Source organism: Diaporthe batatas (genome assembly GCF_019321695.1).
Source record: "Diaporthe batatas strain CRI 302-4 chromosome Unknown Contig00005, whole genome shotgun sequence".
NCBI lineage: Eukaryota > Fungi > Ascomycota > Sordariomycetes > Diaporthales > Diaporthaceae > Diaporthe > Diaporthe batatas.
This window is the reverse complement of record NW_025408552.1, coordinates 2926176-2950802: the sequence shown is the minus strand read 5'-3', so window position 1 is coordinate 2950802 and position 24627 is coordinate 2926176. Positions and strand designations below refer to the sequence as shown.

The 24627-nt window shown below is 54.7% G+C and overlaps 8 protein-coding genes across 8 annotated transcripts; 4 read left to right on the top strand and 4 right to left on the bottom strand.

Annotated features, from left to right (window-relative positions):
- Positions 1-460: 460 nt before the first annotated feature.
- On the top strand, positions 461-1187 carry KVR01_004862 (uncharacterized protein; the record flags this gene model as incomplete). Its single annotated transcript, XM_044785499.1, has 2 exons — positions 461-1047; positions 1157-1187. 2 exons carry the CDS (start codon positions 461-463, stop codon positions 1185-1187), a joined length of 618 nt encoding a protein of 205 aa, XP_044645307.1.
- Positions 1188-1303: 116 nt separating this feature from the next.
- On the bottom strand, positions 1304-2999 carry KVR01_005346 (uncharacterized protein; the record flags this gene model as incomplete). The annotated part of the gene is made up of 2 exons (XM_044789985.1): positions 1304-2417; positions 2503-2999. 2 exons carry the CDS (start codon positions 2997-2999, stop codon positions 1304-1306), a joined length of 1611 nt encoding a protein of 536 aa, XP_044645791.1.
- An 896-nt stretch (positions 3000-3895) lies between these two features.
- KVR01_005070 (uncharacterized protein) lies at positions 3896-6184 on the bottom strand. The gene is made up of 7 exons (XM_044781478.1): positions 5915-6184; positions 5546-5571; positions 5047-5476; positions 4862-4984; positions 4693-4800; positions 4397-4627; positions 3896-4307 (listed from the first exon to the last, which is right to left on the bottom strand). Exons 1-7 carry the CDS (start codon positions 6009-6011, stop codon positions 4009-4011), a joined length of 1314 nt encoding a protein of 437 aa, XP_044645515.1. The 5' UTR covers positions 6012-6184; the 3' UTR covers positions 3896-4008.
- Positions 6185-6376: 192 nt separating this feature from the next.
- Positions 6377-14684, bottom strand: KVR01_005516 (uncharacterized protein). Its single transcript, XM_044794076.1, has 4 exons — positions 14122-14684; positions 12725-14056; positions 7241-12618; positions 6377-7176 (listed from the first exon to the last, which is right to left on the bottom strand). Exons 1-4 carry the CDS (start codon positions 14270-14272, stop codon positions 6682-6684), a joined length of 7356 nt encoding a protein of 2451 aa, XP_044645961.1. The 5' UTR covers positions 14273-14684; the 3' UTR covers positions 6377-6681.
- Positions 14685-14844: 160 nt separating this feature from the next.
- KVR01_005246 (uncharacterized protein) lies at positions 14845-18061 on the bottom strand. Its single transcript, XM_044786754.1, has 3 exons — positions 17855-18061; positions 16765-17709; positions 14845-16712 (listed from the first exon to the last, which is right to left on the bottom strand). Exons 1-3 carry the CDS (start codon positions 17946-17948, stop codon positions 16066-16068), a joined length of 1686 nt encoding a protein of 561 aa, XP_044645691.1. The 5' UTR covers positions 17949-18061; the 3' UTR covers positions 14845-16065.
- KVR01_005131 (uncharacterized protein) lies at positions 15006-15857 on the top strand (the record flags this gene model as incomplete). Its single annotated transcript, XM_044793570.1, has 1 exon — positions 15006-15857. The coding sequence occupies one exon, from the start codon at positions 15006-15008 to the stop codon at positions 15855-15857; it is 852 nt and encodes a 283-aa protein (XP_044645576.1).
- A 335-nt stretch (positions 18062-18396) lies between the features above and the next one.
- On the top strand, positions 18397-19599 carry KVR01_005153 (uncharacterized protein; the record flags this gene model as incomplete). The annotated part of the gene is made up of 1 exon (XM_044791488.1): positions 18397-19599. The coding sequence occupies one exon, from the start codon at positions 18397-18399 to the stop codon at positions 19597-19599; it is 1203 nt and encodes a 400-aa protein (XP_044645598.1).
- Positions 19600-20631: 1032 nt separating this feature from the next.
- On the top strand, positions 20632-21620 carry KVR01_005568 (uncharacterized protein; the record flags this gene model as incomplete). Its single annotated transcript, XM_044790102.1, has 2 exons — positions 20632-21421; positions 21499-21620. 2 exons carry the CDS (start codon positions 20632-20634, stop codon positions 21618-21620), a joined length of 912 nt encoding a protein of 303 aa, XP_044646013.1.
- Between the last annotated feature and the right edge of the window lie 3007 nt (positions 21621-24627).

Here is a 24627-nt window from a genome sequence, read left to right as displayed (position 1 = left end):
TACCTAGCACAACACGATTTGGAGCTACATGCCGCAGAATCGCCAATCCTTGAGCATTTGAATCAGTCAGTCAAAAGTAGTATAGCTAGAAATATGGATCCACTTGCCCTCCCAACAAGCTTCGCCGCTGTGGTTCAAGCTGACTCACGGCGTGATTCGTTTTTTCGTGCTGTGCGGGACCACTAGGACATAGGCGAGTTAAATTATCCCGAACACAACAGACGCCACTTTGCTTGTGTATAGTGTAAGTAGGACTACTTGGGTTTATACTTGCGACTTATACAGCTGGCTGCGTGCTCTCTCCATTCCTAGGTGCCGCAAATCAAGACTAGTGCTGACTGGAAACAATTTAGCATCTCGCTCCACGCGAGCACTGTCTTTTCTTGCCTGGATAGCCAACACATTCACAGCTGGATCTGTCACAGTTCTGCTCTGCAGTCCTCGCAATCCCTCTAATAAAATGGCCAGCAGCAATATGTTCAGGTCGGAGCGGCTCATCTACAGAGCCATCGAGGACAACGACGAGGACTTGAATTTCTTGCACTCGATCGCGCTCGACGCGGAGGGCTTCGCCAACTCGAACACCCTGGCGCTGGCGCCGCCGAACAAGGAGGCAACCAAGAAGTGGAAAAAGTACCTTGGTACATGCATCCTCGCCGTCATCATATGCCTGCCAGCCGGCGAGACCAAGGACGAGACGTCGGCGCGGCCCACCGAGCAAGCCGGGCCCACCCCGATCGGGCAGATCAGCCTGTGCGGGTCGTCGGACATGAGCACGGCGCAGCACCGCAACGCACACATCGGCATCGACATCCTGCCCCCCTACCAGCGCCGGGGCTACGGTGGCGAGGCGATCAACTGGGCGGTCGAGTGGGGGTTCCAGGCCTACGGCCTGCACCGCATCAGCATCGAGAGCTTCTCGCACAACGAAGGGGCCGGGCAGCTGTACGAGAGGCTCGGCTTCGTGCCGGAGCAGCGCAAGCGTGAGGCGGTTTGGTTTCGGGGAGGCTGGAGCGACCTCCTGGGGTTCGCGATCCTGGAGGACGAGTGGCGTGCAAGGCAAGGGCTCAGGCTAGGTCGGAGGGATATGGATCTCGGATGAAGACTATTACAGCGACAATATTTTTGTTGATGAATATGTATGCATTGTAATAAGAAAGTATGTACAGAATGGGCCAAATGTGTAAGTATGTACAGGAAGGCCCGAGATAGACAGAGACGAAGAAAACCCTAGACCAGTTCTGAGTGGCCTTTCGTTGCCTTGTTATGCTCTTCCCACCTACTTCTCACACCGGAAGTACCCCTAACCAGTAAACAGCTCAACAGCATCAAAGATGAAGTTGGGGTTGAGGAAGGTGTCCCCACTGCTGCCCGAGATGGAAGAGATGGTGATGGTGTTGCTGCCACTGACGAGGGTGCCGGCAGGGATGGAGACATCATAGACCTCGCCGAATCCCCTGTAAGCGCCGCGGGTGACCCCCCTGGAGTCGATCTTGGTAGGGGCAGCCGGGGCGGCGCCGGTGAAGCTGTTGATCTTGGCCTGGGGCCTGGCGCCGGCGAAGGACAGCGTGGTGGCGATGCGCAGGGTAGCAGTGCCGCTCGGGGCGCTGGAGAGACTGAACTTGATGGTGACGGGGTCGTTGACGCCCTTGAAGAGGGCCATGGGGAAGTCAGTCAGCGATGAGGAGCCGACGGTGTAGGTCAGGGGCCCCCAGGAGGACATGCGCGAGTCGGAGGGGTGCATGCGCTGGAACTTGTCTGCGTTGCGGAAGCCCGTGGGCTGGCCGTCGTACTCGCCAATCTTGAAGAGCGACGTGTGGCTCGCAAGCGTGCTCTTGATGTTGGACGTCGTGGCCTTGCCGGCGCTCACAGTCACCGACTGGGACGCAACCTTGAACTCGGTCTGATACAGGACCATGGTGTAGGTGCCAGGCTTCATGGCAGGCGAGGTGAAGGAGCCGCTTGAGCTGGCCGTGGTCCAGTACTGCGCGGCCGAGTTGAACCAGTGCACGACGGGGGTGAAGGAAGAGCCGACGCCTGAGGCCGTGCCAGTCACGGTTCCGCGACCGGAGGCGGCGACGTATCCCTGGATGCTGAGCTCGCCGAAGAAGGAGGTGTCGATGCTCTTGAGGGTCGGGATGCCGTCGCGCGAGAATGTCATGACATAGGGGCCATGGAGTCCGGTGCGGAAGGCCTCGGTCTGGACGTGGCCCGAGTTCATGTAGTTGTAGAGGTTCGTCGAGTCACCGGCGTTGTTGTTATCAATATCCCTGAAGAAAGGACCCCCGGAGCTGGACTCCTGCTGAGGAGTCAGGATGCAGGCGTGGATGGTGTCGCTGTTGACACAGTGCACGTTCTCGTCGATGAATCGAGTGGACGAGTAGAACTTGGAACGGGTCTGACCGCCCACGAGGAAGCTGATCACGTCGGATATTGTCAGTTGACTTTCCCCAGCCCATGAACTAACTTCCTCCTCTGGGTCATGACAAGGACAAGACTTACACATCGGAGCCCTCAATGGCGGTGCCGCCGGCGGTGGTGGAGGCGGAGCCATAGGGGTACTCGTTGGGCAGGACAGACGGCAGCAGACGGGCGATGAATCGGAGCTCTCCAATATCCGGCTCGGCAGTGATGTATGTTGCCATGTAGATATTGCTCTCTCCCTGTTTCACGACCATGTACTGGGTGAGGGTCGAAGTGACACATGTGACCTTGATGTAGCTAGTACCCGAGGCGGTGACCTGGCTGACGGAAACAGTCGCACTCCCCAGACCTGAGCTGATGTGCGAACCCTTGCCGGAATACTGCAGCTGTGTTCCTCGGTACAGGATCGAGTTGATGTCGCAGCTCGTGGACGACACCTGGAACACGAGGGCATTGGACGAACCGGCGTCGATAACATAATTGTCCCCTGACTTGGTGAAACCGAAGGCAGCAAAGACAGAAGTGAAGCCGTATACGGCCAGCAGCAAGGAATGGAGGAGCATCTTGAAACCCATGATGATGATATCAAAGCCTCGCAGCAGAAGGCTTGGAGATACCAATAGGACGAGACAAAGCCAACCGCCCAGGAGGCAGGAGAAGGGAAGGATCTACTAGTTTTATACACATATACGGAGTCTACACGCTCACACTCAGCTCAATTGTTGGAAAAGAACTTCAGTCGCGCAGGGGTATATCTTTAGAGTCTTGGCCTGTGTTCGGTAAGGTACCGACCTTTCGATGGTGTCTTGGGTGTCAACCTGGATCTCACCCCTAGCAATGTCATCCCAAGGGTTGGTTGACGATCTGGCCGCTGTGTGCGGCCTGAGGAGCGGTTGGCATGTTGTCATCCTGGCGCAATTGGCGGAATAACAGCACCCCAGGAGCCTCTTCGTGATGCCAAGGCCAATAAGTGATCTCCGGATCCGTATCAGTCCTGATTCGGTACCATTGCCGAACCTGGGGGTGGCCCAGTGCCGAGATGAAGGATGTCAACGTGCGCCCGTGAAACAAAACACGGCGAAGAGCCCACAGGGATGTATGTCACCCTCTCATTAGGGACATTGTGAGGGACTAAATTGGACAAAGCTTATCCTCTCGCTCATGTCGGGTCTTGGGTGCGTGCGGTTCCCCACACCTCGCTACGATGTGACATGGGGAAAAAATGGGCACTGCCAGCAGAACTGGGCCAAGCCGGCTCGGCACACGACGAGCACGGGGCTGCACTGCGGCTACACAGCGTCGCATGGCGCGCTCTTAATGCCGGCCTCGCAGCTCCGTTTGACAGAAAGGGCCAAGATGCGAGTCATCGTGGATGACAGGTCTGGCACTGAGGATCGCTCCCTCCAACCGTCGCTGTTGAATAACCCGCGAACCGGTGCATTTGTACGCGCAGTCTCGAGGGGTCAAATACTCGATCGGGGCAGTCGGCACCGAGACCGATTCAACAATAAGTTTTAGTCTATCGAGTTCGTATCTACTAGTGCACTTTCACCTTACTCGTCACATGTCCACCTCACCATCTATCTATAAATTGACCGCCGTACAATTGTAAGTGTTATGTCCACACGGAGGCACCTCATTCCGAATCTCCGGCCCAGTCACCGACTTGCCACTCATAAACAATTGGACCGGACCAACACGGCCGTCGAAAGGCACTTCGAGGAACGTCAAATGCCCATGCTGGTGGTGCGTGATGAATTCCTGCGACAGGCCACCGATGCTGACGTGAAGAGCGGTCGGTTCTCTTGTGACCGCCAGCACAGAGACGACGTCCCTGGCCCCGTGACTTGCTGATCGGCCGCCGCCCTGGCCCCAAGCGGTGTCTGGACAGAGGGAGAAAAAGTCAGCACCATCACATGTGCAGCAAGTGGAACGGAGCGCTGTTGGACTATTTGCGGAGACCGGCTCTCACCTCCATCGTGGCCACACGCAGCCGGGGTGGTTCGGTACCACGCAATGGCGCAATCTTCCTGCGGCATGCCGATCTGTGTGCTACCCGCCTTGTAGGCGGCTATGAAATGAGGAAGAATGGCCCGGAATGCGGTATGTGGGCACAGGTCGTGCACATAGTGCTCGGCACCTGGGACAATCTGACCCGGGCGGACGGGGTCGTAGATATAGCTGGATTCGCCGTAGTCGTTCCCTGTGGGGTTGTAAGAAGACCAGTCACCCTCGGTGTGCTGACTGCTTGGGCTGAAGGTAACCTACAGGTGATAATCTGGACGAACTCGGGCCTCAGTTCAAGCATGTGTATCCACCGGTCATACCAGAGCTTCTCGCTTGCGGAGAGCCAGTTTTTCTCCCATTGGGGCAATCCTGAATAAGCATTAGCCTCGACTCAGACAACAGACCCATTACTATTACGGGGCGACCATACTGGTGTAGAACCATGGGGAAACCCCCGCCATGAACGACTTTCCACGAAGCGCCCTCTGGTACTGAACATCCTCGTCGGTCGACATATGGTGCTGGTCTGCCTGCGGCCAAGCAGCCCATGAGACTAGAGCAAGGACATATCATGAGCCTTCAAAATTCGGTCGGAGAAGAGCAACTTGAACTCACAGGCCCCATCAATCAGACTCAGCCGCTCCCCAACACCGTGCGGCCCCAAAGAGCTCCAGTCCGGCACCAAGTAGATCCCGCCCGTGGCCTCCCTGACGGCCGGCCAGTTCTCGGCCCACTGCGGGCCCTCAAACGTCGAGACAAAGGGCAGCCCGTTGACCCGGCACTGGGCGGGCGAGCCCTTGAACTCGTTGATGCACGCGACGACCTGCTCCACCGGCCAGTCCCCGGCCGCCATGTCGAACGAGAGGAACAGCACGAACCGGCCCCCAAACAGCGATGACGCCGCCGAGTAGGCCTGGCGGAGCTGCGGCATCGTGTAGTGGTCGTTGGGCCCTATGTTGAGCGCGAAGCCGTCGATGCCCGCCGCGTGGGCGGCGAGGATCTCCTGGTTCCAGTCCTCGTATGTGTGCCCGTCGGTGAGGCCGAACTGGGAATAATTATCTCTTGTCAGACATCGCCATTCAATCTTTTGTGCCTCTTCCGGGGCAATGCTTACCACATAGTGAGCGAAAACCTTCCGTTCTTAGAATCACGAGTGTCAGCGTGTATATCCGGCATCTTCGATGAGCACATGGTCGGCATGTGGGACGATGAGAGATAGGTGGCCTGACGCCAGACAGCATTGAAGCCAAGCTCTTCCCTCAACAGACATGGGCCATTGGACTGCCCGGATGAGACTCTCTTAATAATACTGGTACGCTGCACCAATAGCACCCATAGTGCGCCACGAACAAGAGCATTGCAGTATTCCATGTGCAATTTGAAGGAAGCCACAGGGCTCCAGGCTGTAATCTCCGCATCCTGGTGGCAGTTTCGGCCGCCCTCTGTGTTTCATGGGCAGCAAGAGGAGAAAAACAATACGAACCGTGACCTTGGTTTGGGGGATTATAAGGCTGACTGCCGTTTTCTTCATCATCGTCGCCGAAATGGCGTTGGATACAACCAGTCAAGAAGGACAACATTTTGCAGAGGGCCCGGCGATCAGGGGAATTTCGACCCTTGACCGAATGAAATTCCTCGCAGGCTTTTCACTGGGAAGGGCAACCTAGAAGTTGCGATATCGTCAATGTCTACAACAAGCACTGCTAGTCGTCGCGAGGAATAACACAATTTAAGGGGCGGTGAGATGGCCCGCTGATGTGTGCGTCAACGTGAAGTAGGACAAGACAGGACAGGTGAGTGAGCTTTTACGTATGGGGCAGAACTTTCCAGCACAGCCAATCAGCATCTGAGCGCATTGGGGCTGTGCATGTGAGCCAAGTGAATTGGTTCAAGGAGATATGAGAAAATACAGGTTTACTGTCAAAGCTTTCCTGAGAGCGCGGCATTCAATAGAGACCAAGGTCGAGAAATGAGCATTTATCCCCCCCTCTCTATGGCTATCTGCTGCCGGTATCGAAATGGCCCTGTAAACCTCAACCTCAAACTCCTCGCGAAAACACCACTCCTCCGAATTTGAAAACAACCTTTCCAGCCCGAGCTCAATTTTGATTTGCCTTTGTCAAGAACCTGATGCTCGCCTCTGCATATGCATAGAAACAGGAAAAGGTACCGAAACATACACATACTCCCTTCATACCTTGCCCACGATGAGGGTCGCACAAGCATCCATCCACTGTGCCCTCTATTCAATTACCAGAAACTGCACCAACCAATGTAATGCTGGCAGAGATTCTCCAGTTTTGTCGCCTCGACAATGAGCTTGTCGACCTGTGTGAGCACGTCCAGCTCCTCGCCAGCTTTGAAGTCTCTGCCTGTCAGTTTCTGAGAAACCCGATCCAACACCTCGACCGCCCGTGCATTCTGTATCTCGGTGGGATCCTGGTTCTGCTGGCCATTGACGCCGTTGGCGCCGTTCATACCCAGGCTGCCGACGACGGGACCAGCAGATGAATTCGTGCGTGCACGGGCTCGAGGTGGCCCGCCCGCCATTGTGTTGTCGTTGGTCAAGCTGACCGCTGCCTGAGCGGCACGGAGCGCGGCAGGGTCTGCGTCCAGTATAGATGCGCGTCGGCCGCGGGGCGCCTGAGCGCCAACAATGGCTTGCTCTCTCTCAGAGGTGAAGTTAGGTCCTGCTGGGCTGGCGGCGCTGGTCAACCGCCAGGTAAGGAGTGGATCATGAATAAACTGCAGAAGCCCGTCAGTAACTACTGGGAGAAAAAAGGGGCACGAGATGAAAGGAGTGACTTACCGCTTCCAAGACCGCCATGACACTTTCCTTGTTGTCCCTGAGGACCCTCATCACATGCTCACACGTGATTCGGAAGCTTCCCTCAATGTTGGAGACCTCCATAGCGTACGTGAGCATACGCGTGAGACGGAATGGGACCCTCTCGGGGTATTTCTCCCGCTTCATGGCCACTTCGAAGCAGTCACCGAAGTCGATGTGAATAATCTTTCCGGTGATCCGATCCAGCATCAAATTCGAAGGGTGACGGTCTCCAAGACCCAGGATATAGCCGACCATGCTCATCACACCAAGACTGCGCGTGTAGTTCGTGCGCCGCTCCAGCCAGGCCTCTGAGCTCTTGCTCTTCAGCCACAACACGCGATACAAGTCCTGGCCTGTGGTGTTGTCGAGAGCATAGCCGAAGACTTCGACCTTCTGCATCAGGGTCAAGTTGTCGTAATCAGGGGCCATCTGCAACATAATGCGATGCTCTATATTAAGGAGGATCTTTCGGCTCTCTCGGTACTCTCTTATGAGCATGTGCACCGTGTCGCTGTTTGGGACCCAGCCCAACAAGCCAGAGCTATGGCTCAAGGGGATCGCCGGGTATCTCTGGATGTTCAAGTGACGCTTGTAGCACTCCGAGTCGTTCGCCAGCAGAGTGTTGCAGAGACCAAAGAGTTGCATGACACGTTCGTCCTGTCGTATGTCCTCGTGGCCCTTGAGCAGGAAGGTATAAGATTGGCCATCGCTGCCGTTGATGTTCAACTTTCGCGGACGTTGCTTGCTGCTAATAACGCTGAACGTCGTGTCGAAAGACGTGATGCTCACGACAGGCTGGCCACTCTTGTAGGTACCCGGCACCGCAAGATCGAGATCTTTGGCCTCCATCAGCTTTGGTGAGCAATACGTCAGCTCGAGGGATGTCATTTGCGGCAGCTGCCGATAGATGCGCCGATAGACTTGGTAGTACAGATCCCAGGCTTGGTTGAGGTCGTTCACATCATGGCTGACCTCGTACTGCCTACACCACTCCCTGGCTTCCGTAAGATCCCGGCCAAACGTCTGAACGAAGGAGATCTCTCTGAGCGTCTCTGGGCCACGGTCCAATAGTTGATGGAGTGGCTCTAGCGCCGCGAACATGCCCTCGATGTTGTGCACAACGAAGTACAAGCGACTCGCCTCTTCGAGGCCCTCGTGCCACAGCTCATGCCACAAGACAGCCACACGAATTAGTTCGTGGCTGACTGTGTCAGCCTGCTCAACCAATTTGGAGCTGTGCTGTCGCATGCTGTCCATGATCTGTGCGGCAGATCGCGACCTACGGCTACCTTGCCAAGACTTCATGGCCACTGTAAGGGGGTAAACCAATGCTTGGGGATGAGCCCTGCCCACGTCGGCCAGCAGGTGGTGAACAGATTGCTGCACTCGCTTGTTGGGCTGGTTTATTCGCGCAATCAGTTGTGGGATAACTTCAAGCCACGTGTCGACACTGACGCGAGTAAACCCTTCGGTGACAGCGGACGTGACCTCAGAGTATCCGCCATGGGTGAGCCAAAGCGTCAGCAACCGCAGAGTATCCTGCAGGGAGCTGCCCTGGGACAAAGAGATAGACTCAAAGAAACCATGAACAGCCGGAACAACATGATTGGCGACGACAGCGTGGTCGATTCGCGATGGAACGCCCTCGCCGTTTGATGAGAGTGCCTGAACGACCTCGAAGTTTGCCAAAGCCCATGCATGCCAGGCCTTGTACCATCTGGAGTTGTACTTTGTGGCTTGCGAGTAGCAGGTCAAGATCTCCCTCACGTGTGTATGTTGCCAGTTGTCGGTGTCCAAAGCAATCATCCACTCTCCTTGACGGAGGTAGCATTTTGCAAGAAGTACCGCCTCGTCAACAGTGGCCCTCTGCTGGGATAGGTATGCGTCATGGGAGCCATGGCCGTCCGCATACCCAAGACTGTGTGACAAGTGGAAATTGTCGCCGTTGGCTTGGTGCGATTGCATAGGAGCAGCTCTAAGGATCTCAAAAGCTTTCGCCGACTCCATAGTGAACAGCCGAAGGCATTTGAGTGCCTTCTCCGAGACGTCCGTGTCTTTGTGTGTGGCTTGTTGGCCGAGCTCCCACTGATATTTCAGAACAGCGTAGACTACCTGGTTAGGGATATTGGGGCGCAGGTTCCGATCGTTCCAGAAGGGGATCATGGACTCCAAAGGCGCATCGCTACCAATGAGCTGCTTCAAAGACTTCTCGGCGAGGCTCATACGTCCTGATTTGCGGCAAAGATTGGCGAATTTGATCCACATGTGCATGTTCTCCGTCGGTGTTATGACGAGGGCCCGCAGACGTAGCATTCTCTGCCAGACATCAACATTGCGTTGGCAGCCCTTCAGACGCTGCTCCCAAGTGCGGCGCATTGTTGCCTGCTTCTTTGCATCAGTCTGCTTGTAGACGATGATCTCCTCGAGCTCTGCCAGCATCTGAACGCGTACGATGACCTGGTAAGCCCGGTTGTAAGACTCGCTGACGAGTGCGCTGAGCTCCGTGTCAAGGCCTTCCCTAGCAGCCTCGATATTCTGCGCGGCTTCCCTGAACTGATTGCGATGGAGGGCGAGAATAGCACCGAAGAAAGCTCTGTCTGGGGAGAACCGTTTCAGGGACTGCAAGTAGTTGTCCATGGAATCCCACTTCCCGAGGCCCCAGGCAGCAGTAGTGGCCAAGGGGGCAATGAGTCGTTGGACTTCAGGCGACGAGTTCGCCCACGTAGTCCCTGTCAACTGACCCAGTGCATCCCACTCGCCCAGAGCATGCAGACAGCGCATTTTGCCCATGACAATCTCCACTGGTACTGCTTGTTCTTCAGGGACCTCGGCTTCACGCTTATTGTAGAACGCGAGGGCCTCTTCCCATCTCTCGAGCTTCTCAAACCAAGTCTCACGCAGTTGGATCCCATCTTTGTAGAGTTGGGCTTTGCGCAGAATACCGATTGCTGCATCGGACTGTTGAAGCTGGTTGTTGATGACAATCAATGCCTCAACCGCGCCACTGCTTTGGTCCTGGAGAAATTCAAGTTCCTTGTAGTGAAGCGCCTTTGCATAGGCGTGGCATCGAGCTGCTTCTCTGCCAAGGACACGGATATCAATAGGCAGGGCCTTGTCATCATGCTCCATGAATTCGGCCAGGTGTAGGAGGAGGTTGAGCAGATCTGGAGTCACATTCTCCGACTTTATCGCATTCTCAAGGTTGAGAATAAGCTCTTCCTGAAACTGCTCATAGAGCTCACTCCAACAGCTTACGAATGCCGAATTGAAGAGTTCTCGGGCAAGGGGCAGATAGACACTTGCCAACGAGGCACAGGCTCTTAGGGCATGGTTTGGTGACTCTGTCAACAGCGTCGTGCTGAAGCGACGTAGCCATTCCTGCCAGTCTTCTTTGGTCGATTTGCCTCTGGTGTCCCATGCAGATTTCAGATGTATAGCGTTCATTTCCAACTTCTTAGTTCCAAGGTCCGCGAAGGGCGTCTCATCAACCTGGTCAACAAAACGTGTCTCGGAACTGAGGTCCTGTGGCAGGACACCTCCCTCTTTGAGACGATTGACAAGCAGGTCGTAGTTGGAGTGCTGTATGCCGTTATCTCGTAGGATCTTGCCAACAGTGTGGGAGAAATGCAGGTAGTCACGGCCCAATTGCTGGATGAGGGCACAGAGCGTGTCCATCGCGGCCATCCGGAGGGTGACATCATTCGTTTGTAGAACCCTCGTCAGAGGATGGATAATCTTGGCAGCAAAGTCGTTAAGATTTACCTGCCGAGAGATTTTGCCGATCGTCTCGATCGCCGAGCGGCGCAAGACTGTTGGATTGCTGGGCTTTTCAAACGTCCGAACAATGACTGGGATGATGAGATGCATGTACTCCTCTGCACTCGAGCCGAAGACCAGAAAAGCATGAAGGACCTTCTCGGAGGCGGTGCGCTTAGGAACTGTCTCATGCTCGAGAACATGGAGCATCATGGGCAGGAGCCCGGCCAAGTAAACCTTGAACTCGCCTTCCAGAGACCGAGAAATAGCTTCCACGAGCGACAGGATTGTCGACTGCAGGGTTGGGGGCTTGTCGGGAAAGAATTCCTGGAGGAGGTCCACAATCTCTGGCAAGAAATTGCGAATATGTTGGCGCACAATGCTGACCAGCATGGCGAGTTGATTGAAATATGATTCGCGCCGCGGACCATTAGTGCTGCGAATGACCATCAGGAACGCAGGTATGATACGGTCCAGGAAAGACACGCATTCAAGACCGAGAGTGCGGAAGATATTCATGATGGCATCAATGACTTGAGCATGGTAGGACACCAAGGAATGGTCCTTCAGGATGTTGAGAAGCGCATTGATGACGACAGTGGGATAGTACTCTTTGTTGGACGGCGTCAGTCCGGTCATCATCAGCGAGACGTCAGTCATCGCTGTAGACTCGACACGCCTTGATATCTCGGGGGTGCGCTCCTCCACTTGCTGGTAACGGTAAGGGTCAAGGGCACCCAGAATACCAAGAAGCTTGATCGTCTCTTGCCGAAGTGGTCCATGTTGGGGCTCACTGCGTATGATGTTCTGCAAAAGTTCGAGAAGCTGCGGGTGATCCAGGTAAGGTTCAATGACATAGCCAGAATTGCTAGCCAACTGGCCGAGAGTGTGGAGAGCAGCCTCCCGCTTCTGAGCGGAGCTTTGGTCCTGCAAAGCCTCAATGATCATGGGCATGAGCTCATCCTTGTATGGCAGCATGCTCTCTCCACCAACCGCACACAACTCGCCAAGCGCCTTAAGGATGGTGGCGGCGACCGAAGGGGATTTATCGCTAGCCTTGGGAAGAAGGACCTTAACCATAGAATCCACGTAGGGGTTGATAATCTCCTGAGCATTTTGAACCAACAGCGAAAGAAGCTTGGCACTCTCTTCCTTGTTCCTCGCCACGTTCGAAAATTCAAGCTCAGTAAGCATTTGAATCAGAGTCTTGCGGAGGGAAGGAGCCACATAAGCCGGGTTGTATCTCGCAAGTCTGCCAATGATTGAGATGGCTACTTCTCTGATGGGGAAGTACTCGTCGTTTAGGGCAAAAAACAGGGTCCGGATATTCTCAGCCTTTGAGAGATGCCGGTCGAAGCGTTCGTCGAGGGCTGCAAGGACGGTGCGGCGGATAGTGGGATCAAGATCAGAGACACCCACAGTCAGAAGCTTCTCTATGACTTCGCCAACAACGGCCAGGGCGTGGTAGCTGGTCTGGTTGACGATTGGGTCGCGGACGTAGAGCTGGCAGCACGTCAATGCGGCCGCCTCCCGGATCTCGGGGTCATCATCTTCAACGTATTTGATCGCAACGTCGCGAACGAACTCGTTAAGGACATGACCTAAGTCAGAAGTGTTAGTCGATGCCAAAAGTAAAGCGCACGGCTAGGTGTCGAGTACGGTTCGTCTCGAAACATGAGCCAAATTCAACGGCATTAGCCAACGTACCTGAGAAATCAAAGCTCCCCAAAGTATTGAGCGCCAGCTTTATCTCAGCTTTTCTGTGCTCATACGCCAACGGGTCCTTCGGATCTTTCTGGATGACTGGCACTGAAGGGAGAGTATTTGGCTGCGGGGCACCGAGTGGCTTGAAGGGCTGTCCGCAGAGCACCTTGCTGAGCATATCGAGGAGCCTCTCCTGGATCGTGGCTTTGACTGGGGGGATGTAGAAAGCCATATCGACAAGAGCTTGGGTCAGCTTTGGCGTGAGCTCACAAGCAAAGATGGGCGCCAGGAGTGCCTCCATGTATTTACTCAGTGTCTGGCCAACAGCAACGGCGAGTCGGCTGATGCAGTCGAAGACAGGGTCGACGGAGCCACGCTTTCGAGACTGCACGCTCAGACCCTCGCGAACATATATCAGCACGCCGTCGAGATAGGGCGCAATTGCGCTCTTGACCGAATTGGCGATATTGCCGATTGCGAGGAATGCGTCGTTTCTCTCCTTCTCCTTCTTGAGCATGCTGGAGAGGTGTAGCATGAACCCATGTAGTCGGGTGGACGCGAACTCGGATGGTGCATAGTTGGCGAGGTCTGGGATGAGCAGCACGACAGTCTTGCGAATGGTCGGGTCCCGGTGGTCCTTAAATCGAGATACGATGTCGCATGCTTCTTGGTAGTGGTCCTGCATGTACATGCCGCCCTGCTCCAGCAGCTCCTTCAAGACAAGAAGGGAAGCATGAATGAACTCGACGGAGCCAGTCTTCAAGCCCTGCAACGCCTCACTGTACATCTTATCCATCCAGATTTGTTTCAGTTCTTGGTCTCGCTCCCTGATGATCCGGAAGCACGCGCTGACGCACTCAGCAGACGTGGCTCGGATCAAGTGTCGTTGGTCCCGGAGTCCGGCCCACAGCATGTCGAAGACCATGCCAACATAAGCGTACATGAGCGTGGGGGCATTTCTTGCGAGCTCCCGCAGAACAAGCACCGCGCTGTATCGCCTCTCCTCTATGCGATCGGACTGCAGCCACTCCAGGGCGTTCTTGGTCTCTGCTTCCACCAGTTCCGAGATGATGGACCCACCAGGCCTACAGAGCTTTCCAAGGACCTCAGCAGCTGGGCGCATGGGATTTATGTCTTTTCCTCGCAGGATCTGTCGAAGGGTTTGTGTGAATCGGGTGTACTTGGTCGCCATGTCGATGCCCTCGAAATCGACCAGCGTGTCGATGATATAAACGCCACCCAGGCGCTCGGCGGTGTCGTTGCCATGATTGATGAGGTTGCTGATGGCCTTCTGCAACTGGGCGGAGAGTATCGCGAAGTTTTCGGGAGCGAGCTCTGGCAGTCGGTCAGTGTCAACGTCGCGCGACCGGTCGCAGAGGGGCTGGGAGAGTATGACATACCGCGGTGGCACCGCTCGACAATGGCATCTCGCAGTTGCCTGGCGAAGCGTTTGCGCTGGTCCTCAGAGATGGTCCTGGACTTGATCTCCCTAAGCAGGGTGTCCAGGTTCTCGAGGGCTATCTCGAGTGGGCGGGAGCCTTGATTCGCCATCTTGTCCCGGACGGCTGCTGTCCCTGCACTGGGCAATCCTGAAGGGCCTATCTCATTCTGAGGAGTACAGGTCGGGGTATCTGGGGCAGTTCAGAGGCTCCGCCGACGCCTGATTGAATAGGTTGGATTGTTGTGGCCAGGGATTTGAGGTCGCCCACAGATTCTGGTGTGCTCACAGCCCACGTTTTGGGTGGTGCTGCGACAGTGCTGCGAAACAATGCAGCTGGACAGCAGGGTGAACGAGGGCTGCCAGGGGGGGGTGGCAGAAAGCAGACTCAGCTGTATCTGCCTAATAAGTGAAAGGAGGCAAAAGGAAAGGGAACGACGAGGCAAGAGCCAGTACAGTAGTAAACTGCCAACTCACAAGAGGCCGCTTGGTGTAGCTCTCTCCTGCTGCTCTCGGTACCTACTGCTTGCAGTCGGTCGGCTTGGGCGGGCGTCTCCCCCCTTCCCCTCGGGACGAATCACGTCCCCAGCTAGCTAGTTCTTATCGATAACTAGCCGTATGATGCACCATTGCGCATTAGCATTAAACCTCCCGAACGGCCACTGCGCAAGCGCTGTCAAGTACCCTTAACTCGATCTGCAAACCTAGGCACTTCACCTTTCAGCCTTCTGCGCCCATTCGCAAAACCACTGAACTCCCGAGGCCCAACACCTTACAGTTTTCTCCCCGAAATCTTTGCCCACTTGACCACAATCACACACACACACACAAAAGTCCCTGCCCATCATGGGAAACGATGGCGGCTCCATTCCGAAACGCCGCGAACTCGTCAAGGAAGCAGCGCGGGCCCAGACCGTCAGCGAACTGAAAGCTACGGCCCTCGAATCCCTCAGCCACGCATGGACACAAGACCCCTTGTCCTCAGAGCCCCTCGACATGGAAAACGTCGCGTCAGATTGGAAAGGCAGGCTTTACAACTACGAATCCATACTAAAGGGGCTGGTCCCGGGCCATGACGGCGGCGACGCAGATGAGGAGCAGGCCAATGGGCATGACATGACATTCGCGTCGACGGGGATCAAGAGCCTGCGGGATATCGTTAGGCTGCGGTTCAAGCGATACAAGCCGGCCGGGCCCAAGGAGAAGGAGATATGGGCATGCCCTGTCAGTTTGAAAGAGCTGGGCCCCGCGACCAAAGCTGTCTACATTGTCCCGTGCGGCCATGTCTTCGCCGAGGTGGCAATCAAGGAGATCACAGATCAGGAGCATAACTGCCCCGAGTGCAGCGAGCCGTTCGAGACTCAGGATGTCTTGCCAATACTGCCGACGGAGGAGGCCGACCTGGAGAGGGTCGCCAAGAGGATGGACGACCTGCGCGCCAGGGGCCTGACACACAGTAAGAAGAAGGACAAGAGCGAGAAGAAAAAGAAACGCAAGGCAGGCGAGAAGGGAGGCGACGGTCCAGACGGTGCGAACAACGGTGACTCGGAGAACGGCCGTCCGGCAAAAGCCCAAAAGGCGACTAAGAATGATGCCCCCTCTATCAACAATCCCATGGCTGCCAACTTAACCAAAAGGGTAATGGCGGAACAGGCTGAGAGGGACAAGAGGCGGAAATTGGCAGCAGTACGGGGATGAGGAGCATCTCAGGTGCAGGTGAACATCTGATGAAGCGGTGCAGATTTCAAGATTCATAGCAAATGTGACATTGTGATACCCTCGCTATCTTCTCTATGCGGACCCCATCTCTAGCCTGCCCAGGTATGTTTTTACATCAGTATGAACATTAATGATCGCTGAGAAACCCAGTTCAAACGCCTCCCTTATCTGCTGTCAAGAGTTCCGTCTACAACTCATCCTTGGACCTGACACCGGGCTCGTGGACGTCCTCGCATGCAGCCGGCGTGCCGACCTCCATCCTGTAGACACACTTCTCGGATTCACTGACCCTCCATATCTCCTCCGTCTCTGCGCAGCCGAGCCAGACGTCTGTGCGCCGTTGGGGCCCGTTCCAGCAGCTCTGGCCGTTCTCATACCGCATCACCGTACGCGGCCCCTTGCCCAGGCTCTTGCCGTCTAGGCGCTCCTCGTCGTCGGCCTCCTCGATATCAAAGCGGGTGAACTTGCCCATGTTGGTGTTGCCGTGGCCCTTCTTGGACTTCTGGGTGGTCTTGTCAAGCCAGCAAATCTCGTAGGTGTATTCACCGCTTTCAACGTCAACACACTTGTCCTTCAAGACCCGGAAGATGTCATCAGTGCCGTAGTCCTTCTTCAGGTCGTCTTGCTGTTCGCCGAGGGTGCGCTCCTTCTTGGACAGATCATCAGCGACGGCCTGGAAAGCCTCACGGGCAGCAACCACCAGCTTCGACTCCTGGCCAGAGGAAGGATTATCAGCAACGATGCCGTTCTCTATCAACCACACCCTGAGGGCGTTGAATTTCCCGTGAAGGAATGACCGGAGAGACTCGGGCAGGTAAGCTTCGATGCTGTAGACTGCTGGCTGTCAGCGAATGCGTTCATGTCACGAGAAGTTGGCGAGACTCACGGATATCGGTATCGGTCGCCTCCTCGCCCTCGAACTCTTGCCAGTTAATGCCAGAGTTCTCGCCGTCCACCTTCAAGATCTCGTCTATTTCAGACTCCTTGAGCTCGGGTTCTTTGGCGTCTGCCGTCTTAGCGGCATAGTCCTCCCAGCCCTTGACTGCGGCCTTGACACCCTCGTCATTGAAGTTGGGGTTGTACTCCTCTTTGAACTTCTTGAGGATCTCTTCCAGCTCCTTGACACGCTCCTGGAGAGAATCGCGCTGGTCGAGGACCTTGTCCAGGGTGTCACGTAGTTCGCTGACCCTGCCCTTGGCCAGGCCCAGCAAAACCCCCAATTTGCCGCCCTCGCCATCAGTCTTGACAACCTTTCCGCGTTCGGACCGCTCGACCTCCTGGTACTTCTGCTCCAGCTCGTCCTTCTTGGCTTGCAGGCCCTTGATCTCCTCCTCCAGGGATGTGATCTTAGCCTCAACCCTGCGTCGAAGTTCTCTGGCCTCCTTGGACATGGTCCTCCGGCGTTTGGCGGCCTTCTCCTTGGCCTGCTTCCGAGCCTCTTCGAGCTTCCTGTGCTCCTTCCCGATGGAGTCACAGCGGTTCTGGCATTTGACCCCTCCGGCATGTGAATATTCCTCGCTGCCGTCGCAGCAGATCTCGTAGTCGCACACGCCATCGTTCACAAACACGAAGGGAACATATGCGCCGATGTGACCTGCGTTCTCGCACCAGAAGCCAGGCAGGGCGTTCGAAACGTTGGTGGTCCCGCTCGTGGAGCCAGGCAAGGGCTGTTCGGGGGACAATGGGTCGAGATAGGAGCAGGCCGAAGTGCCTGGCTCATCAGAGCCATCAGGACAGTCACAGCTGTTGTCATTGATCTGAGAGGGTTTTAGGACGACGGAGGGATGCCCGATGCATTGGAAGGTCTCTTTCGTCTGGAAGAACTTGGCGACTGCGTAGATCTTGTCAGCCTGTGGTCATTTGAGAAGGTTTAAGGCACCACAGCAGAATGATATTGGAAGGCATTGGACGGGTGGAGATCCATGGGACTCTGATGCGTCTTCAAGCAATTGGCTTTGGCTTGGATGTTGACTTACACTCGGGGCCGACACCTCGAGGCAAGCTCCCAGCAGCTGCCACCCGAGAGCTGGCAAGGGTGCCCAGAAGCACCACCAGGCCTTGTTGATGCATTTCCAAGCTAGACTGCCCTGCTTCCTAAGTATGAAAGCAAAACCACAGCTGCTCCTCGTGTCGTCGTCGTGCAGCAGCCTGGGTTGTGAAGGTCGGGGGATGTGGTTGAATCGTGGCACTTAAACCGTTAGCATCAGAAGCATTGCTGGCAAATACAGACAGTGTCAGACACGGTCCCCTACAGCCGGCCAATCACATGGCAGGACCCCGGGTTCTGAGACCGGCCGGCAACCCCCTGCACGGATAGCTCTACGCCTGCCACTGGCCGTGTCCCAGGGGCTGCCCAGGCATTACGCATGTGTGCTCTCAGTGAGTGTGCCCCACCTGTGAAAAGTGCCCCGCCATCCTCTTTCAAAAGTTGAGTTTGGAATTCGACGGGCACTCTGGCAAGCCGGCCAACGCTGAACGAGTGCATATCTGCAAGGGATCACTTGGACAGACGCATGAGATGGCCTCGACAGCTTCAAAGGGGCTAGAGGAGCTCAGCTCTTTGATCGATAGCTCTGTCGCCCTCATACAGAGCCTCGAGACCTCTCTTAAAGATGTCGTCGACTCCAACAGTGACTCAGGCTCATCCGCAGACAAATGGGCCGCCTCGAGGCTCCCAGACGATGGCTCGAAACCTGTGGACTGCCTAGCCCTCGCTAGAGACTCAGCAACCCTAGTCAAGGCTCATGCCACCAAGATATCTCTCTTCATTATCACGGAGCCCTTCACGCCATCCGCTATCTTGACAGTGCTGAGGCAGCTCATTCAGGAGCCCATCCCAGCTGTTGCCTCGGCCGTTCAACTGTGTCACGCCGACTCTTACACAAGGCTCATCCGCCGGGATCTGGCGTGGAGATGTGGTCGGATTCTCAAGGAGACGAGGGAGCTCATCCAGAAAATCCCAAAGGACGGCAAGGTTCTGCCACAAGAGAAGCGGGATGGGCCCCAAAGTGCAAAGGGAGCCAAAGGCAGCATCATGGCGACCGGCGTGCTGTGGAGTGTTTGTGACGAGGTCATCAACTTCGCCAACCTCGGCGTAGTGGGCCATCTTGTCCAGAGGGCTGAGCACTTCAGGGACACGCTCAAGGACGTGATGGAGGAGCTCAAGGAGTGGTCTGAAGAGCAGGACGAAGAGGATGATGACGACGACGACGACGACGAGTCAGACGATGCTCACGGAGTACAAGACCAAGACGTCCAAGATCTGGCTGAGGGTGTGAGCAATACCCACATCAGCACTCAGGCCATGATTGACGACCTCATGAATTCTCACACCACCATCCCCCGCGACGACCCCGACAAGATCAGGGACAGGCTCGATTCGACCTTGCGCAGGCTACGGCTCACGGTGCTGCTCTTCCAGGCCCTCATCAAGCGAAGGCTCAAGACACTGCCTAAGCTGCCACTGGCTTCGAAGGATGACTCGGTGGTCGTCTCCCGACTGGACGAAGTACTCCCTCTTCTCAGAAATATGGCAGACCGGTTTAACAGTCTTGCCGTCGCATTCTACGACCTCGACTCGGCAGAAATCACCCGCCTTATGGACCAGTGCTTCTTCGATGCCTTTGCGGTCTCGGAACTTCTGGCCAAGCCATGGGCTGGCCAGAAGGATGAGTTTACGGACTGGGTTGCGAAGTTCCAGGTTGAGATCAAGAAGAGTTGAGGATCTGGACCGGAACCGCAATTGAACCCCAGGGGGCTCTGGCAAGCGTTTGTTGCACTACTGTGCTCAGAGCTGTCTGAGGTCTCATGGTCTTTTATTGAATATGGAGATAGGAGTTTAACAAGGCTCCAGTAATCTGATTCCATTGGAGTTAGGACAGACGGGCAAAGATATACGGCTGCTACAACCCTGACATTGTCAACGCATGTGTCCTAATACCTCTTCAAAAGAGCGAGCACAGCCCCAGGGGAAGAGAGCGAAGCACCAAAGCATTAGAAAGCAGCTAAGCCTGTGGGATGCGATCGACAAAACAAAGTCTCACGTCCATAAGCAAGAAGATCTCGGTGTTCAGAACTGCTGCTCGATTGATAAGCTCGGCCTTCGGTCCGATTGCGTGCCTTGTGGATAGCTCCATGACCCTTGCGAGAATGTGCCGACACCGAGATACACTACGGGACCAGACCATGGACAAGCACATAACTCAGCAATGGCACAGTGATTATGGATTCATATCAATTCCACTTCGTAGGCTTTCAGGAGTGATCGCTTATGAAGTCGGGCAACCCGTGCCCGTTCTGCCGCGGCAAATACGATCGTGACATCACCACTGGAACTCCCCCATCTCGGGCCCGAGACGAAGGATTGTGCCCGACATTTGGATCGGATGAATAGCAAGTGCGCGCAGCTTGGTCATCATTATGAGCGGTTTCATCGATGCGAGGGCAACAACCAGGCTGGTCTGCCTATCAATTCCATAAATTAGCCCTTTACGTCCATGGTTCTAGAGAGGCGATGAAGGTCAAAACACACCGGCTCAAAAGCAACGGCTCACAACTCAAACAGTGTTTTGATGAGACCAACTCAAGTCAATGCGGCGAGCGGTCAGATGAGTAGCCTTGAATCCGTTTTCTAGCCAGAAAAAGGAGACTTTGGACAAATTTCTCAGTTTTCCAATGCGTCTGTCTTGAGCACCAAAGGACATCCTCGCTGCCCGCATAATCCGGCAACCAAAACCTCACTTGGGCCATCAACATGTCCAAGCCTTTCGTTGCCGTGGCAGGTGCCACAGGCCAGTTAGGCCGGGTCATCGCGATGCAACTAAGACAGCGCAACGTCCAAGTCAAAGCTCTCGTACGCCCAGGCACGGCACCCTCGCGCACCAACGCCCTCCGCGACGCGGGCGTCACCGTGGCAGAGGCAGACCTCCGCGACGTGGCCGCCCTGACGACGAACATGCAGGGTGCAACGTGCGTGGTTTCAGCCCTGAACGGCCTCAGGGACACAATACACGACACGCAGGGCGCGCTCCTGGACGCCGCCGTCGCCGCGCGCGTGCCGCGCTTCATCCCGTCCGACTACTCGCTCGACTTCACCAAGACGCGGCCCGGCACGAACCGGAACCTCGACCTGCGCCGTGAGTTCCACGCGCGCCTGGACGAGTCCGGGATCGTGTGGACGTCGGTGCTCAACGGCGGCTTCATGGACCTGCTGACCGGCGGCGCGCCGATCATCAACCACGGACTGAAGAGGGTGCTGTACTGGGGCAGCGACGCGCAGAAGCTGGACTTCACCACCGTGGCTGACACGGCTGCCTACACCGCCGCCGTTGCTGCTGACCCCAACCCGACGCCCCGGTTCTTGCGCATTGCCGGGGACACGTTTGACGCCAGGGGCCTCGCGGAAATTGTAAGTCGTGTCCGTGGCGCGACGTATTCGACGTTGTGGGTGGGCAGTCCCGGTTTCTTGGAGGGTGCATCGGGTTTCATGAGGCGGTTCTCTATAGGCGGAAGTGAGCAGGATATTTTCCCTGCATGGCAAGGCAGTAAGTGATTCTCGGAAACGCTTCGAATCAGCCCTTTGAACTTGCATCCATGGATGCGGCTGATCCTGGTAACGCAGTGCAATACATGGTAGACATGTATTCAGGGGAGGGGAAGCTGGATCCACTGGATAACGCAAGGTACCCTGAGTTGAAGTGGACCAACGCCGAGCAGTTCTTGAGGCAATCACAAAGCTCATAATGATGGGCATGGGAGCAAGGGGTAGTTTGACGGTGTTAACCTTGCCGGTATAGACTGCGTGTGTTTGTACTCAAATGCAAATAGCCCTCGGAACTGTACTCATAAGTAGCAACATTTACATTATAGAAGCGTAACCAGTTACATTGTGATACAGTTTTAGGTGTGTTGTCCGATAGCTAGGCCACTAAAGAAAAGGCACGCGGAAACGGTCATGTCAATGGGCCTGAGTACCTTTGCACCCGTACTTATGCTAGACAGTACAGGTAAAAAGAGGTATGACATTTTTAAATTCATATGGTAAAATCCTACATTCACATAGCTACAGCGAAATAGCTTGCCACAACGAGACGGCCTAAATGTAACCTGAACGGTTCCTCCACCCATCACATCTTAGCTAGCAACACTGCTAGCCTCTTACTGCGTGTCTCCTCTATGGCACAGACAGTGCCTATCATGTTCGTTTATTTTCCGATAATTTTCTGTTGGGCGCGCAAGGTCGTCAACGTTACTTGACCATTCTTGATATCAATGATAGCAAATACTCTGAGCTGGCCATCTGCAGGTTTCCCTGAACAGCTATGCTGGTTTTGTAATTTTTGACAAAGGAGAGACAATAATTTCTGATATTTGCATGGTTTCAGTATCAGAGACCTTCGGATTGCGAATACCTGCTTCCCCGTATAATGCTGTGCACTATGTAAGCCCGTTGACCAAGAATACAGTCCCCATTTTCGTCCATGTGATCTTTTTCATTACAAATTCAGGCTTCTGCTCAGATCGACAACTCCGATAGTCAAAAGCCCTCAAACTCCGTAAAGCCTCATCAAAGCCCTGAAATCCTCATTCTCCAGCAATTCTGAAGCTCTGATGCGTTCCTCAGGCCTCGGACGGAATACCTGGCGGATAACCGACAGCGTAAGTGCTTTTTCCCTCGCACTGATATCAGGACGATGCTGGTCCAAGAACTCGCTAAGAAGATCCTTCGATTGTGAGCCATTGCCATACCATGATGCCTCAACTTCTTCCTTATCGTAAGCTGTATAGCAACCCTTCCACTCTAGTGGTAGCATCCCCACACGACTGACGATTGAGCCAAGTTTACCCGCAAAGCCTGGCCCATAGAATACTGGATGTTGCACATAAAGATACAAGAACACAACTATATAGCTCCACATATCACTAGCAAAGCTAGGTTCGAAGTTGTGGAAGAGCTCCGGGGCACAATATCCTGGCGGCGACTGGAGCTTGTTAGGCACTGAGGTACCGGACTCGATCAGGATTCCAAAATCGCAAAGATAGATATCTGAGCCAAGGATTTTGGTTGGAAAATTGGCTGGTGCAACTAATTCCCCAACCACTTGATCGTTCCGTACCAGTGCTCGTGCTTTTTGGGGCCGGCCAAGAAGCTCATACTTGTCTGTCGTAGACATCTTTCCGAGGTCTACATTGAGACCACACACGATATTAGGAAGTACAATATCTGGAAAAGAAGCTTAATTAACAGTGTAGAGAAAGCAAAGATTGCTTGGGCGACTGACCTCTATGTACTAGACCAGCATCGTGCAGACTGAGAACAGCTTGTAGAAGTTGCTTTGCGGCTGACATGCGGTAGGTCATAGAAAGAGGTTTCTTCGTGTACTCCACAAGGGTTGACAGGTTTGGGCCCCGTAATGGGAACACTAAGACGGTATGTTTGTACGTGACATTACTGGCTGTTCTGCTGAGAATAAAATTGTCCTGGTACAAGACAATTCGAGTACGATCCCGTACTCTTTGTGCGACTCTCAGATGCGCCTCGTACTCCTCGGCAGCAAACCCAGCTGAGCTGAGAATCTTCAGAGCCATATCTTCCCCGGTCTTCCGGTCATGAGCTAGCCATACGGTCGCAAAGCCGCCTCGCCCAAGCTTATGGATGACTTCATATCGCTCACTCAAAACATCCCCGATGCATACCGGGTAGAAATAGCCGTTGAGATATTGCAGTGTGTCTTCTGACTCATCTTCAATGTCGCATTCATGATCAGAGTCCACGAAGTCCCCTCGGTCAAGCGGCATTGAGTCACAAGTTCGCAGAGGTGTCGAATCGGTTGACATGATGTTGGCCTTCTTTTCTCGTGCCTTTGGAATTGGCCTGAGTGGTGCCTTGTTGGTGGTTGCTTCTGAATGGCTTGTCCTTGTTGGCTCCTTTGTTGGGGCTTTCTGCCCTGTACAAACAGACGACTTGGATGTTTTTGAGGAATCTTGGATGGACTTCTTTTTGATCGCTAGGCTTAGCCTCGCAGGTTGCACAGTCTTGCTGTTGGGCTTAGGCATATCATCTATTGGAATGTCTGCTTCAAGCTAGAGGTTCCATGTGATGGGAAGTGCGGACGTCTGCGGACGGAGTTGCAGCTACCCCAAGCAAGGCAGGAGGAATTGATGGTGGCAATTTGCTTGTTAGAAAAAAAGCTTGAAGTAGGCAGGATCGGGTTTATGCTGAAGCACCTGGGCAGAAAGAAATTTTCATGCCAAAATGAGAGGGGCTCTGGTTGCTCCCAGTGCGGCGCAGCTGACATAGCGTACTAACAATATTCCCATAAGAGGAGCTAGCTATCTATAAGGTATATGTGAGTGTGTGTGAGTGAGTGACTGGCGGCCCTTGGGCGACCTGCTTAAAGCTTCGCCTGCGGGCACGCTTTCCATAGGTAGGTAGCCTTCCTCCCAACAATCAAGCACCATACACATTCAATGCGACTTCGTTTCCCCCAAGCTCTTCCACAGTATATCATTTATGATCAACCTATACGAGAACGAGGCACGAGTCCAACTTGAGAAGGAACGCTTCGACACGGAAGAGGCCAACAAGAAGGAGGATAGCATCAAGAAAAAGAGAGCTGAACTCTTGCAGTGAAATTTATAAGTATTTCATTAGTCAATCTTGATTGGCACAATCTCCGATGGACAACTCCTATGACATGGCAGAAAGGCCCATCGTTGATGGGTGTTTCAAAACGCATTTGTGTTTAGA